Below are 16651 nucleotides of genomic sequence, written 5' to 3' on the forward strand. Positions count from 1 at the left end.
TTTTTTCTTTTTCCCTTTAAAGAAAGGAGTAATACTTTTCCGGGGCAAAACTCTCAGGAATTACATCAACCCTATGAAATATAAATACATATTCTCTCCCATTGCATAAACAATGGATTCGCTTTTCATTGGAGAAACTGGGCGTAGGATGTAAGGACAATTTGTGTAACTCGTGAAGTAGGCTGTGGTGTACAACAGCAGGCTTTTATGAAACATGGCACTGTAGGAAATGTGATTGATGTGTGATGGATGCCCCTTGGCAGATCAGTTCACTAAAGTACACGTCCTGTTGTGAGAGCTCTGTGGTTTGCATTGTGTGCAGTGAGCATCTGGACAGAGGCAAACTACTACCTGTTGGAGTATTATTTTAGCGAGTAATGTCTGAGATTTTTTTGAAGTGCAATCACTAATGCAAGACCTTCTTTGTCATTTATGGAAGAAAAACATTTGTCATTTTTCAGGATGAAAAGCAAGAATTTGTGAGTGTAGAAGTAAGGTACCATCCTTTTCCTGAGCAAGACATGACTCTGCTTTCGAGAGGAGGATATATAGAGCTGAACGTGAACTTCTTTTCCTCGTAGCGATTAGCAGCAGATGAGGAGTATGCTGCCGCAGCAATTGTCTCTGTAATAGCTGTGGGATGCATGGGAAGGGCCACTTTGCTTTATGAAGTGAACAGAGTAAAACTGCCGGCTTGGCATGTGCTTCATTGGGCTGGTCTCTTGTCACCATTACAAGACACCACTTTCATAGAGCAAGTGAATACAGTTCTTAAATCAAAAAAGGGAGAAGGATTTCCAAATCCCTTAGTATGAGTTTTAACTATCTGGTGTATCCAGACCCCTGATTCTGAATTGCATTAAGACCCCTCAGGAATTACACCCTGGCAACTATTCAGGCTCCTGTTGATGCATAAACAGGCACACTTAGGAAAACAGAGTAGCTTGGATCTGTTTGTCCCCTTCTGGTTGGTGATGAGCTAATTTTATTTTAAGACTCAAGGGTCTTTTCTGCTTGGTGCATGAAGGGACAGAGTGAGCTCAGTGGAGCTAAAATTTCCTGAATTTTAATAATCCGTAACTTTACCCTGGCTCTGGGTTGGGGAAGGATACTAGGTTGGACTAAAGGTGCTGTGAATTTATTCCATTTGCCTGAGACAAACTTTTATTATATTAATGCAGGGAAAACTTAAAGTTGGAGGACTCCATGACCTGTAAATGATGATGTTTCTTGTAATTTTGTCCTTTATATTTAGTTTGACACGGTTTATTAGTCATGATTTGGGGAAAATAGGAACTTTTAACTTTTTTATCTAAGTGAACTCTACCAACATTGCATTTATTGTTTGCACTATTACTGTCTGGTAACAGTTATGAGGGCAAAATATCCAGGAGTAAAATATATTTTTGATGTGATTTACTCTTTATTTAATGAAGTTGAGTGAGGGGCAGCTTTCTCTCCTGTGTATTGAAAGGAAAAAGTAGTTTTGACACAGCTTAGGGGTAGCTTACCTACGTGAGAGCAGAACCAAAAATTAAGATAATAGGTTTCCCAAAGGAAATGTATATTTGTTAAAACAACATGCTTAAAATAGTTACAATTCTGATAACTAGGGAAGCTATTTGTTAAATGTGTTTTGCATTGTGGAAGTTTACAGTCATTGTGCATAAATACTAAGCTATTTTAAAAAGAAAACTGACATTGCAAGTTCTCAAAAGAACTGATAAAATTTGTCTTTCAGCTTTTTCACACGAAAATTGCTTTTTCACTGAATGACTTTTGTATATATGAAAAATCACTTAATATTTAAAGACACTGAGAAACAAGTTTCTCAATTACTTGCCAAAATGTTTTGCTTTTTATTTACTAGTTATTTTTTCCTAGAAAAAGGGAACTTTTTTAAAAGGCTTTTGTTTATTTTCTCCATGGAAAATAAGCCTTTTTCTGACAAAAGGCCTCTTGTCGTCCTGTCCCGTGTCCCTGTATCCCCCCCTGACAAAATAAGTCTTTCCTTCAAAGTGCACATTGTGCTGAAAAATGAAATAATGTAGAAAATGCTCGGGTGTTCCTACAGCTGCCCCACTGCTCCCTCAAAACACTGAGTGATGCTCTGGAGGGGAAGAACTTTTGAATCAAAACTAGAGGACCGATGCTCATGAAACTTGTCTGTAGGGTTCTGCCGACCTTGGGCAGATCATTAAAATACCAATCCTGGGAGCTGCATCTGGGGGTGTTCTGCAGATGCTGGGGCCTGTACTCTTTGTATTCCAGTTTTTCTGTTTTAAGTGAACCAGCAGCAGTCGAGCTCTCATGGACATATCGGGGTGCTCTTACACAAGCCAGTGAAGACAAAATGATTTCCATTTTCAAATGGTCAGAACAGTCAGCTGTAAATTGTTTCTCTAAGCTTTGTTTGCAACACTGAAAGAACTAAAGCCTTTAATAATGAAGACTCTAAGCAGTCCCATTTATTCTAGAAATCCCTGTTTTTCTCATGCAAGTGGCTTTTTTCAGGCTGCTTCACTTTGAAGAGCAGCACATGTGAAAAAATTGTATCTTGTAAACAAGTACCACAGCCTGCCAATTACAAGTCCAGTAACAGACATTTCCAGGTAGCAGAGGCTAAGGCTTAACCAATTGCTATTAACTACATATAGATGAGAAAAGCTGTTATTTATTTAAATAATAATAATAAAAAAATTCTCTAATGGGAGTTTTTCTTCTCCACAGTATATATGCAATAAAAAAAATGGTGAATTGTGCGGCAGTTTAATTTTAGCTGAGAGGATTATATGACCTATGCTTTCATTTGATTTTTCACAATGCTTGCTGTGTCCTGGTTAACCTAGTAGGACCTGTTTGCAAACTGTCCTTTTAAAATGTGTACTGTAATGTATGTAACTTCTTAAACATCTCAAGTTGTTTGTAATTCAGGCTTTGGAAACATCTCCCCACGTACACAAGGTGGAAAGATATTCTGTATCATTTATGCCTTATTGGGAATTCCTCTGTTTGGGTTTCTGTTGGCTGGTGTTGGAGATCAACTAGGGACGATCTTTGGAAAAGGGATTGCCAAAGTAGAAGATACCTTTGTTGTGAGTATGCTGACTGCCTCATTTGCTCTTCATGTTGCTCGTTGTTCTGAAGTTAACAAGTGAAATGAAAAGTCTGAAAAACAGGGTATAGCTCATCATTGTAACCAGATGTCTAGCAAAAGGTAGGAAGAACTTTGCAAAGTCTGAACATGTTACTGAACATTGTTAATTGAGAATTGGATGAAGCCCAACATTTTCTAAGAACAGTTAATGGCTGGGAAGAAGAATAAAATCCAAAACTTTATTTTTGCTTTGCCTTTATACTCCAAAGCTTGCTGTGGTGCTTACCTTTAAGGATTGTTCTTTAGATTGTGGTAGGACATCACTAATTCAGAGATGGCAGAGTGGAGCTGTAGAGGGTAACATGGAAATTATTGCTGCTGCTTTGAGCTGATTCACAGAAGACCTTTGATGTCTGAGCCTAAAATCATGAGTCTTAAAATCTCTACTCGGATGCCATCATACCAGAGGAAATGCTTACAGTTTGTAGGCATCTACATTTCCAGATTCATGGGTCTGTAGGTGACTAAAGCTTTGGGCATTCACAGAGGGAGGCCAGCCTAAATGGTACAGAGCCTGTTGGTGTTCTACTGACGTTGGACCCCTCTTTGTGGTCTCCTTACGAGGCTGTAGAATGTTCTACTGTTCAAGGTATTTTCAACCTCTTCAGCTGAATAGTTTAGCACAGCCTAGATTCATGCCCTTTGTTTTCTTTGGCCACTAATCTTTACTTATTCATGCAAAGTGGCACAGCTTCAGTAGAGGAAGAGGCCTGTCAAACAGATCAGAAGCTTGTGCAGATATTGATAAAGTTCAGCCGTAGCCAGTCCTTAACAACCAAATGCTTTGAATTCTATTAGAGGGACTTAATTTACTTAAATTTGTCTGTTTCACACAGAAAAGTTTATTAAGGTTGAATTTTATTAATGCAGTTATTAAAAATGTAGTTACTGAGGTTTTTTTAAGCATTGAATAAATGGCATAATGACACTTAATGAAATTCATTATTTGGGTGTTTTACTAGCCTTCAATAAAATGTAGGTTTAACTGTTACCTAATGTTCAAAACACATGAAACACAATTTGTCTTTTGATATGTAGAATATGTTATATCCAGTGAATACTTATTCAGCAGCCTGACTTTGTAGCTATTTGCATTAGCACTGCAAGTGTTAGAAGGATTGTTTTTCTGCAACAAACCCTAATCTTTTCTATATAGGAAGGGTCTGCCATAGCTTTATTTTTGAAGCAAAGCAGACTGGGGCTGTGCTGAGTTGTCTTATGCAATAGGTAAATACAAACTTGAGAGCTTTTTAAGAAAAGGCAGGTATTTTTGGTTTTGAAACATTAGTGCAAGTCCAGACAAGTTACTAGTGAATAACATCCTTTTCTACTGAGACTTGCCTGAAAAAGGCAAGAACATTCCAAAAGAACATTTTGGTTTTATCCTTTCTCGTTTTTTATCATTGAATTTTAAATTTTGCTTAAAAGTGCAAAAGATTTGAGACCAATTTGTGTCTCTCAGCCTGTTGCTCATAGGGATAATGGTTTTCCTTTTTTTTCTAATGGATGTATCCATACAACAAGAATGCCCCAACATAAAAAGCAGCATCTTTCCCCATTTTGTCAATCTCCAAATGAAAACACTGATCTATATGTTGCATTCTGGAATACTCCCTTGTTCTATTTACTAGTTCTGCCAAAGAAGAACTGGGAGACAGTGATTGGTCAGAGCAGGGAATTTCACGTTGCCATAATTGAAACTACTACTGTGATTTGGGTTACAAAAGCTGGACCTTGGTCATGCTGACTGTAAAACATAGTTTCCACTGGCACATATTTTCTTGTATTTAAGTTTGTCATGAACAGTCTGATTTAATTTTTGGTCTCCTTTTGTGAAAGTTTTCGGTTTTGGGCAATCCCTTGCTTACTTTAAGTTGAACCCAACATGCTTTGAGGGATGGAAAACTGTACTGAAAGGGAAACTACCAAAGTGGCAGGGCATGTCAAATGGGACTTTACAGTGGTCTGTTCTAGCTCTGGTACTACTAAATTTCATTAATAGTTTACACAACAGATAAAGGGCTTTGTTCATTAAATCTACAGATTATCTCAAGATGGGGAGAACTAAAAGTTGGAGAACAGAATTAGAATTCAATATGATCTTCAAAATTTTGAGAAGCAGTCTGAATATCTAGGATTCAATTCAAGAAGGACAAATTCAAAATACTCTTTGAAGGAATACTAAAATGTACAATTACATGTTAGGAAGCAGTTGTCTAGGTGCAACTTTGTAGAAATGTTCTGAGGACTCCAGGGCCTCATAAGGTAACATGGATTAATGTCACACTGCTGTGAAAAAGCATACATCGTAGTTAAAGGTATTAACAGGAGTGTAAACAAATAGACAAAGCATAAGAAAGGATCCTTCCATTCTATTTTGTGATATTTTTTTATATCTAGTTTTGAGTACAGCACCTAATGAAACGTGGACTAGATGGTTGGAGCCAAGGGATAGCAATGAGAATGGATGCATGAAGAAAGACTAAAAGAAATTAATTTATTTGGTCTAAAGAATATATGAGTGAAAGAAAACACCTGTAAAAGTTTGCTGGAAAGAGCAAAGTAGCAATTTCTTTGTTTGCCTTGTAGAAGACCATAAATAGTAGACTTAAACTGAAGGAGGTGAGATGCAAGTTAAGCATTAGGAAAACTTTCTGATGACAAGAACAGTTAAGCATGATCACATATTGCCTGGCCAGTAGTGTATTTGCAGTGGCTTAATTGGGTTGTTTCTGCCTTGGGGCATGTTTGAAAGAGGTGGTGTCCCCCTTCCAGCTCTCTTCTGCGGTTCTCTTTAGCCATGATTAGAATCTTACTTGAATAGAGAGAGCTGTATGGTTAAAATTCACCCTTTTTATTCAGTTATATGTGGATGCACAAAAGTAGAGATGTTGCAGGTGCAAGCACTACTTGAAGCTCACTCAAATGTCTAGTGCCCACTCAAAACATGCATGATCAGCTGTTAATATTAATGAATGCTACACATGTTACCCAGATCACAAACCTGGCCACAATGAAGAGTCTAGTTCTGCTCGGTGTTTCCTGCTAGGAAACGTTTCCTACGGTAGCCATGTTTGCTTTGAAAACCCTTTCACAATAAAACCCTGCTTTGTTTTTCCTCTTGTTTGAGAATTATAATGTACCGTCCTCTTGAGCAATGTAGTGCTCACTGGGCGTGATAGGTGCTTATATATGGTGGTGCAGTTTTATTAACGATGGGTTTCCTCTCTTTCCCCTTCCCTTTCCAGAAATGGAATGTGAGTCAGACAAAGATTCGCATAATTTCAACAATAATATTCATACTGTTTGGCTGCGTGCTGTTTGTTGCTCTTCCTGCAGTTATATTCAAGCACATAGAAGGCTGGAGCACGCTAGATGCAATTTACTTTGTGGTTATCACTTTAACTACCATTGGATTTGGTGACTATGTTGCAGGTAAGATTTTCTTATTACTCTTTATCTTATAATATTTTGCACAGTGATATATGTTCTGCATTTTTGTATTATTTTGGGATAGACAAGTCTCTGTGGTGCCTTTCTCCCAGTTTTACCCTTTGTCATTCTTGTGTCAGTTCACATGAAGGGGGCCTGCCCTCATCTTGGATCATGTGGGAGGCTAGAGACAGGAGGTGGGACAGTGAAATGCACAGTGCCTGTCTCTGCACACTCCATTTTTACTTCTCCTGTCCTGTTAAAAGGTGGTCTACCTAATTTTTAAGTAGATTTTTTGTTCTTACTGATTGAGTGAAATGTAAGAATTAACACACTATTTTTTAATTCAGTATTAATACAGCCTGCTCAATAGGTTTTTTTTTCAGCTCGAGTTGCTTAAAATATCTTGCTCTGTGAACTTATATGACATAGTTTTTGTGTGCATTTCTGCTTTCAAAGTGTTGCTCCAGAGCTCTGTTTCTGCCACTGAGATGCCTCTATTGCTGTTGGATCCTGCTTCTGTGCTTTTTCTTTTGTTTGCTATTCATGCATTTGTCCATGTGTGCCTTGTAATGTAAGAAGGTTTAGCACAACCCATAGATACATGTCAAACTTTTATGGCTCTCTTAACCCGGAGAGGATTGGTTGTAAATAACTTTGACAAACTGAGCTAAAAAAAGCTTGGGCCAGTTCTCTGTGTCAGCTATTTTCTTGAAAAAGTGTCAGAGATGTTATACTTACTCCTATTCTGAGAAGTGGTATGTGTTGTCAGTGTTGAGGAAGTGTGTTAGTCCGAGTCAGTGATGTGTTGAGGTGAGGATTAGAAATGCAGAGCTTTGTGCACCGAGTCCGAGACTTGCTTTCTTCAGCCTGATTTCATGCTTCTCCTGATGCAGCACAGTCATCTCTTTTGTGAGATGCCTCCCTCCCACCCTTGAACTCTCTGCAAGGCAGAGGTAGTTGAGAAACGTAGCTGAGGACAGCAGTGCTGGGCTGCTCTCAGTGAGCTACCTTGCTAGAGGCAAGTGTTTGTAGCAGACATCCATGTGGTGTGGACTCCTCCTGTGTCCCATCTGTAGCCACAGCTGTTGCATGAGTCTAAGTACACCAAGGTGAGGGTCTCAGGTTGGGTAGCTCCTCCTAATGACTTGCAGGCGTGCCTGAAGTTTACCTTGATGGCAGGAATATGACTGGTCTTGGTGCTGGCAAAAGTTTTTCAGGTTGGTGAAGCCCCAAAGAGACCTCTGAAGTGTCTGAACTGTTTGGCATATTCATAAATGATCTGGGTAAAATGGGGGAAAACTTAGTTAGTTTTGAAGATACTGTTATGCAAGCTGTTTAAAAAATGAAGACCATGTGAGAAGCTGCCAACGATTCTTATAAATTATAAAACTGGGCTGTAAAATGGTAAATGGAATTTATTTGGACTTTCACATAGTGTTTTTGATGTTTCCATATTTCTTTTTAATGTTTCTTACTGATTTCTCTATTTCCCCTTTATCTTCAGGAATTTGTGATTCTGGTCAGATTCTAACTAGCACCAAATATAAAATTTATACTGTTTCCAAGCCAAGAGTCTGGGTGTTCTTAGACTTTCATTCCTGAGGGGTACGTGTATGTCAGGGAATAAAAATAATAGTGTATAAAGGCCTGGTTATATTTACTGTAAAGCATTATGTGAAATGGCCCACTTGGCTCTAACTAGAACGCTGAGTACATTCATCATTACCCTCATTATAGATTTCCACGGATTTTTCTATTTGTAGACCACTCGATATCATAATTTGTTCCTACATCAAGTCTGTTTTTTAACTTTACCAGGCAACACTTTCTTTTCCTACAGGATGTCCTTGAATTACATTGTTATATAGCTTATGAACATTTATGGTTCACTTCATGTATATTTGTTTATTTTAAAGTTCCACTGTAAATGCGTGATGTCAAAATGTCATGAATGTCTTCTGTTTTCTTTTAGAGCAGCATGCACGAGACTTGTATTTGTACTGTATTATGTAGTTGACTGAAAGTTTCAGTTGTGGGAATTGAATTTTTACTTGCAGAGATGATGCTCAAGGGAACAGGGTTAGATGACTATCTCCCTGGGAGGTTACCATTGCCACTGGACTGTATTTTGTTGGAGATTAATTTGACAGTATTATCATCTTTGTGTGGACTAACATACTCTGTTTATGGCAGATAACTTGAAGGATTTTTCAAAAAGGTCCATTTGTTTTCTTGTTATTCCAGTACATAGTTGTCTAGTTAAATAAAATTTCTGAAAAATAGGTAGGGTATTCATTGACTGTTCTTTGCAGTCAATGGAAGCTTACAGCCATGGGTGTGCATAAATACTAAGCTACTTGAAGAAAACTGACATTGCAAATTCTCACTAGAGCTGATAAAATTTGTCTTAAGGGCTAGGCTTCCTCATTAAATTTGAGGAAGTATGCAGAATCTTTTGCATGCTAACAAATTGGTAAAGTGTCTTTATGATTCTGTGGCTTGCTTGTTTTTCTTTTAGGTAAGTCAAAACTACTATGCGGATGCTAAGGGCTGTTGATACTTTTGTGGTTAGCTTCACCTAGGACACTCTCTCCTTGAAGTTTAGGAAAGCTGAGTGCCATACACAGAGGCAAAGAGAGCACGTAGAGTTAAGGCATGTAATGCTGTATAAGGCTGTAGGGGAGGCTGTCATGACAGAATATGGTATTGCATCTCAAATAGTGACTTTAGAGCGGGGCGTTCTTGGTTCTGGTTTGTGACAGTGAGGCATGCAGCAGGCAGAGTGATGCTTCAGACCACTTAGTGCCTAGATGGTAATGCATGTGGAAAAAACCCTCACACCGGTATTACTTTATTCCTTTTCTGGATTGATTTTCTTTTTTTCATTTTCCCCCTGGCTACAAAAGCATGTTTTGTAAATAATACTTAAAGTGAAAATTACCTTCTTCCATCCAGAATTGTAGTCAAATCTAAAGCAGAGTGGTGGGCAGTGATACTCAAATTTGCAATTACAGTGAACTCTTTCAGCAATAAAAACAAAATTGGCAATTCTTGTAGCATATTAGTGGTCCATGGGATATTTCATGATTATGTGTCAATTTCAGCTCAAAGTTCCCTCAAAAATCCAAAATTCCCAAATATTTGAAAATTTCCATATATTCTGGTAATTTTTTCCCTCTGGCATGACAGTTCCCAGAAAAAGGTTTTCAAGGCCTACATACAAATGTCGTGGTTGTAATAACATGTGTATTGGGGTTAAAAGAAACATTTCTTACAATATCTGTCACTTTTCACTAACATGAAACTTGTTGCTTTCTGGTACCACCGCAGGGGAAAGCTGAATAGCAGCTCTGAAGAATTTTTAGGAGGTAAAGGAGAGTGTTTCTGAATAGCTATACCAAAAGGGAGCCAACAGAAGAACTTGGGATTCAGGAATGTAATGGTGTTAAAGGCTGTAGTTCAGGTTGCCATATTAGAAATTCTTAGAGTTCTCCAGAATTTTTCTACAAGTTTCTTCTCATTTGTACTGGAGACAAAGTACTCTGTTCCCAGAAACTAGAATGGCAAAACATCCCCTTTTGTACTCAGAATCTAGGTTGCTATTTGGAGCCTATGGAAGCTTCAGCTGCGGATTCCACCAGCAAGAGCAGCCTTATGGCAACCATAAGACTGATCGCTCAAGGTGCATGCAAGGAGGGAAAAGATAAAGAGCCCTTGTAGTGCATGTTCAAGAAAATATATGAATAGTATTCCAAAAAACAAACGTAACTTTTCTGTCTTATGAAATGGTTTGATTTTTCTAATTTTTGAAGGGGTTGAATTTTTTTATTTTTTGTAGGGAAAAAGGGAAATAAGTAAATTTTTGTAATTGAAGAAAGTTTACTGTAGTTTTTCACAAAAAGGGAAGTAAGAAACTATACTACAGCCTGCACTATCCTATGAAAATCAGGACCTAGTCAAGCATCCCTTTTGTCATTTGTTTTCAAGAGAAACCATTGACTTCAATATGATAGAAGAAAATCCAGCCAAGATTATGTATATTCTGTGAAAGAGAAAAAGATCTTTTCATGTCAAATGTGTCATTTTTAGTATAATGAAAGATATTATTGGATACTAAAGTTAGCACTGAGGTGCTTTATATATGTTTAACATAATATATTGTTCTTATGTGCAGATAAATCCTTTAACTGCAGTGCAGATTGGAAGGTATAGTCAAATATTTCTAAGGGAGTTAATCTAACAGGTTTCAAATGTAATTTAGATGATATGTTCGAAACTTGACTGAATTAAGTAGAGGTCAGAAATATAAATAGCACATCAATAGTTTGTTTCACAGCAGTGCAAAATGATGATATAAGGTTATGCTGCAATCAGTCCAATTGAATAGATCACAGCATTTTGCAAGTCTCTCTTTAAAAATGTATTAACTCTTTTGTCTTTAGTTGTGTTTTTTTTTCCTGTTAGTGTTCTCATTTTTAGCTTATTGCTTCTTTACTGTTTTGGTCTGTAATTGAATTTGGTGTTTTGCACTGTAATACAGATATCTGGGTCTGCACTGTATTGCTTGGCCTGAGACCCAGTTTGTAGAGTACTGAGATAACTCGGTCTCATTCAATGTCACCAAACTGGAACGCTTCACCTGGTGGTCATAGCAGCCCAGTCGAGCTGCTCTCACTATGTGATATTACCTACCCGGCAGAAAGACCTCTACAGAAAGAAATCGCTGCCATGCCAAGCAAGAGGCGTGTGTCAAGCATCCCCTAAAAGAGCTGTGCTCTCTCCCGCAGGCTTTGTGTCTTTTTTTGGCATTTGGAAGTGCACTTTGCCACCTCAGGTCCATAATAGGGACTGTCTGGTGTGAACCAGGCAGCCTGCTTTAAGCCTAAGACAGCATGCTGTGTCTTGCTTGATTTCTGTATAGGACAGCATGTAAGGAGGGTTTTTTATAGCTGTGCTTTGTATTCTGAAGTAGCTCTCCATTTTCCACTGAGTGGTATCAAGTAACTCGTATGGCCTACTTATATTTTTCTCTTGCAGGCAGTGCAATGTTATCTTGTCCTGAGCGTGCTGCTTTTCCACATCTCTGCATAAGCTAGCCTTTCTCCGTCCCTTTTTTGCAGTCCTTGTAGGTCATTCCTTTCAGGCTGCTGGGTTGAACCTCCGTATTTCTTTGGAGTGGGACAAATGACGTTTCTGGATTAAGCCTGTTGGCCAGGTTTGTCACAACAGGGATGCTGGACAGCTATTCATTATTCCGCAATTAAAACTGTGTTTGGATTTAGTCACACTTCTATACCCAGAGTAATTTGTACTGCTGATTAAAAAATAATTAAGACATTTCTTGGTTTGAAGGGCCAACTTTTGAATAACACAGAAACTGGTCCTGGTGCGGAATTAAGATGCTCAAAGCCAATAGCACTTCCTATTCTCTGCTTCTACTTTTGAAGCAAAGATGCAAACAAAACCAGACAAAACTTTATAGAAATAATTGCATGTTTCTATTTTGAGTCAGGTAGCTGTAGAAAGAATGGGGGAAAGAGCGGCAACAATAATGAAATTAAAATTATTTACTTAAAATGTACTTGTTTATATAATAGGTATGTTGGAAAGCCTGATCCCTTACCTGAGAACCAGAATCTGTCCTAACGCACCCCTGAAATCTCCTCTAATGCCATCCTTCACTGAAACACAGAGCTTTTCACCTTATTAAGGAATATATGTTTGGGCCATAAAACAACCTATGCCTTCCAAAGTGTTGAAAATCGCAAATAATTTAAAAGTTGTTTGGCAAGTGTAAGAATTGGTGGCAGCGGCAATACAGTAGCCTGTGAGGACGATGGATGGAGAAACTCTGATTTCTTGTAGATTTCAAGGCACTTTGAATCAAATCTTTACCACAAAACATCTCTGCAATAAACTGTGGCTGCTCTTGGTAAAAGATTATGGCAGTGAGACTTCTACTTAGAGTAAGCGCGCTCCAGTTGGGAGATATTTCTTCTTTATTGTGGTTGTCACCTCTTTCAGGTAGAGGTCAAATAAAGTTGGAAAAAAGTTGCGTCCCTTGGTCCACAATTGGTTTTGTCAAACAAAAAATGAAATTCAGCTTCTGCCTTCTCAGCATTTTGCTTCCTAAAGGACGACATAAAATAATCTGCTTTGCAAAAGAGATGAGAGCATTATTAAGTAAAAATTAAGCTATGAAAATTCCATGCAAATGTATCATGTTGATATACTTTTTACAATGTTACCAGTAAAATCATTAGAAGAATTATCTTTTACTTCAGTACAAACATATTTACCTACACATACTCATACCCAAATACATTCATACCCATTTATGTGAATTGGAAATCAGTAGTTAATGAATTCAGTTTACTTTATATTCAGTACAATTGACTTTTGATAATGTTTTCCTACCAGTGAAATTCTATTTAATGACATTCCCAGATAATGGCATTATAACATTCTGTGATGTTTAAGCACCACAGGAGTCAGTAGTTATCTCAGGACAAACATCCTTAGGTATGTCTCTCTATCCCTGGTATTCCATTAAAATGAGACCTCAGTTGAGGAGTCCTTGAAATTCAGAAACTCAACAGCTACTAAAGATTTTAGCTGTTAAGCCCTGTCCCAGAGGGTTGTTGCCTGTCCCTTTCTAACTTTAGGAAAGCTGAACTCCTTTGGACATGGCTAGATGGAGCCATCTCCTGGCCAGACAGTAAAGAAATCTCTTCGTTGAATATGAATGTGTCCTAACTCCTGCCCTGATAATTAACCTTGCTGTGAACAAATCAGGAATAAACTGTGAAGGCAATGCTCCCTGCAGACTGGCAGAGTTAGGTTCCAGTTTTGGTTTATAAACTTAACACACCAAAAATTAGAAACCAGCTGAGTGGATGCTTTTTGTGATACTTTCTTGTGCATTGTATGAACAGCTGGAGAAGAAGGGGAACCTCTGAGCGAGGTTCATTACTAGCTCCTGACAGAGCAAAAACATGGTGGTAATCAACCATTTTTCTGAATGACAACAAATTTTGGGTGAATCATCCCTAAAATCCTGTTTTACTGGATTGAAAGAAGCTGGTTGATGTTAACAAATCTCTTCATTTGTGCTATTTTGTTTTTCTTGGACTGTGACAAACTCAACCCTCTGGCGGTTGGCTGTCTTCTGTTCCAGACAGAGCCCTGTCTTCTACCTCACTTGTGACTGTGCAGGTGTCAAAGTATATCCATTCTTGCAATGTGGATTTATCTCTTGGGTAGTTGAGTAAGCCACTACAGCTCAATGGATTTTATTGATGAAAAGGCTTATTGACATGAGAATAACAATTTCTGTCTGAGGGCTTCCATACAAAGATAACCAGCAGTAAAATTCTTTGTTATTTGTATGTAATCTCTGTGATGATTAGATAGTAACAGCTAGGAAAAAAACCCATTACTCTTCATGAGAGTTTATCTTTTTACTGTAACAAGGTGCTTGATATTTTGGGGCCAATTTTCCTTTGTTTCGGTACAGGATGCAGATACATAAAGTGACATATTATGTACCCATACAGACTGCTTTAACGTGCCTGAAAAGGTTTTACTGTAGCGCCTCCTCATTTGTGGGCAGACATGCACATCAGACTTCTACTTCCAACAACCTAAACCAGGAGCCTGATTTTATTTGTTGTAACACAGCTGAATTGCAAGTTTAGGGCTTCTGCCTTATTGTACTGCAAGATGTGAAATGTGAGTTATTTTGTGTAGTCAAGAGTTCTGGATGAACATAACTTTTTTTTGTGTGTGTGTGGAAATAAGGCATCTGTTCTCTATAGCTGTATTGTACCTGAAAGCTCCATTACAGGCATCTCTGAAATTTATCCTTTTTTGCTTTAACACTGGAAGGAACAAAGTGGCTGGTGCTTATGGCAGTGGGATTTAAAAAAGCTGCCTTCAGCTGACATCTACTTTATCCACCTTTTTTTGAGTATGATCAGTTCAGTTCATGTCCCTGCACCCTGGTTTCCTTCTGTGCAAAATGGAGAGGATAATGTTTCCCTACCCAACAGGGACACTTGTTAATGCAAGTGCTATTCTTCTTTACTAGGGTTAAAGGATTCATGTAAATACTGAGATGTCTTTCAAAGTCCTTGCAAAATCGGATTTCTCAGGAAATGAACGCATTTTGTATTCCAGAGCAATACTTAAAATTTGGTACAACGTTGTTATTTGGAGCAGGTGGGAAGTCCTTTCATTCAAGCTGTCCTCAATGACGTCTATCTTGAATAATGATATATCAGAAGTTGAATCGGTTTGTCTCTGTTCATTTCTTAATCATGGATGATGAGCAATCATTGTCTAAAATGTGTGTACTCCAAACTGTGTTTTCAAGAGTGGATGGATTTCAGTTGTCATTTATTCAAATTCAGAAGAATGCTTTGCTATGAATTTTTGCATGGGTAAGAAAACAGACATTGTAAGAAACTTTTTTTTTAGGAAAATAATTAATTTAAAAACAGTTTTGCACCTATAACGAATAAGTCTGCTTTAATTTTAACTGTATTGTTTTTCAGGGGGATCAGATATTGAGTACCTAGATTTTTATAAGCCAGTGGTGTGGTTCTGGATCCTTGTTGGGCTTGCTTACTTTGCAGCTGTCCTCAGCATGATTGGAGACTGGTTAAGAGTCATATCAAAAAAGACAAAGGAAGAGGTAAGAACAAAAAGTTTGATAAGAAGTCAGATGAGCTTATAGCTGCTTTTGCTCTTAGGGGGTAGGTCAAAGCTGTTTACTCGTGAAACATATGCTGCAGCTCAAACTGCAGCAAACTTTGCAGCAGTCTAGTCAAATATACAGTGATTTTTACATGGCTGCATATAAAATTACATTAAATATATTATTAAATTAACTGTATATGCACAATTGCACCTGACTTACAGGAAAAAAATTCTGAGAATTACTCTAGACAGTAGAATGTAGTCCATAATTTTTGAGGCAAAAATCATTCTGCTTTGATTGTTTCTATATGGGATGCAGGTATGTAAAGAAAAATACTAAATCACTAAATATTCATATTCAAGATATCTTTGATCATTTTATAGTGGTAAGAATGTTTTGTATTGTGTAAGATATTGGAATGAATTTAAATATGTCTGCATGTGTTTTACAATAATATGTTCAGCAGCATGCCTAGTTATTTGTGGTCAGGCACATTGCTGTCAGTTCAAATATACTTTTACTTGTGAATGTGTATTTATCATTCCAGTGATGCTACAACATTTTACTTTATTTTTTTTGTCACTTAAGAAAATGTCCTGGGTTTGAAAATGTCAGAGGATAAATAAAACTTCCTTTGATTGCAACTAGCACAGTTCATGTCTTACTAGAAGTTTGAGAAATTTATTTTGTTGTAAGCAACATATTATTTCCCTCTATTTTAACTTCAGTTCCTCTGTATGCATCAGCTCTCAAATATAAGAACTCAAACTTCTCTTTGATAGAATGAATATGTTGGTTACTGAGCAGTGGCCTACTACTCAGATTGTTTAAAATTGTTTTCCTAGCTGTAGAGCCTGGCATCAATGCCTGGATGTAATCCTGGCCATCCTTGAGTTTCCAAGGACCTGTCTGTAAGGGGTAGCTCACCCCTATATACCTTCACTCATTACCGGCCGTTGGGGTCCCTGCTGCTTTCTGACCAGAGGGCAGCAGCGATGGTGACAGTGGGCAGGAGGCTGTGACCTGGGCAGGGTTAAGCCTGCTTTGTGGGGTGGGCAGCACCTTTTCCATTGCCCTTGCTATGCTCGTAGCTCTTTATAGTTAGAGACAGCATCGTGGCGGGTCTGTAAGCACGCTTTTACCAGGCATGTCACAAAACACTTAGCTGTGAAGCAGAGGACAATATTTATTTGTTCAGTTTCATTTAAAGAGTACTCTCTTTTGCCCCCATGCTGTAAATTTGAAAGGATATTTATAACTTTCCTTACAGAACGAGCTTTACTAGTGTCCTTCACAGTTATGGAGCAGCATGTATCACACAAGTGTTCCCGTTTGCAAGTTCAGCAGTTTGTAGGATC

The 16651-nt window shown here is 38.0% G+C and overlaps 1 protein-coding gene across 1 annotated transcript in view; it reads left to right on the forward strand.

The window, feature by feature from the left end:
* The window catches only part of KCNK2 (potassium two pore domain channel subfamily K member 2), a gene marked incomplete at its 3' end in the record, with an annotated part of 63766 nt that extends 48479 nt beyond the window's left edge, over positions 1–15287 (forward strand). The window contains exons 4-6 of the mRNA XM_035901602.1: positions 2935–3095; positions 6406–6592; positions 15148–15287. Of these exons, the coding sequence (XP_035757495.1) occupies positions 2935–3095; positions 6406–6592; positions 15148–15287 (488 nt within the window). The remainder of the gene's footprint in view (positions 1–2934; positions 3096–6405; positions 6593–15147) is intronic.
* Between the last annotated feature and the right edge of the window lie 1364 nt (positions 15288–16651).

This window comes from Egretta garzetta, unplaced genomic scaffold (genome assembly GCF_000687185.1).
Source record: "Egretta garzetta isolate BGI_Z169 unplaced genomic scaffold, ASM68718v1 scaffold319, whole genome shotgun sequence".
In the NCBI taxonomy this organism is placed as follows: Eukaryota; Metazoa; Chordata; class Aves; order Pelecaniformes; family Ardeidae; genus Egretta; species Egretta garzetta.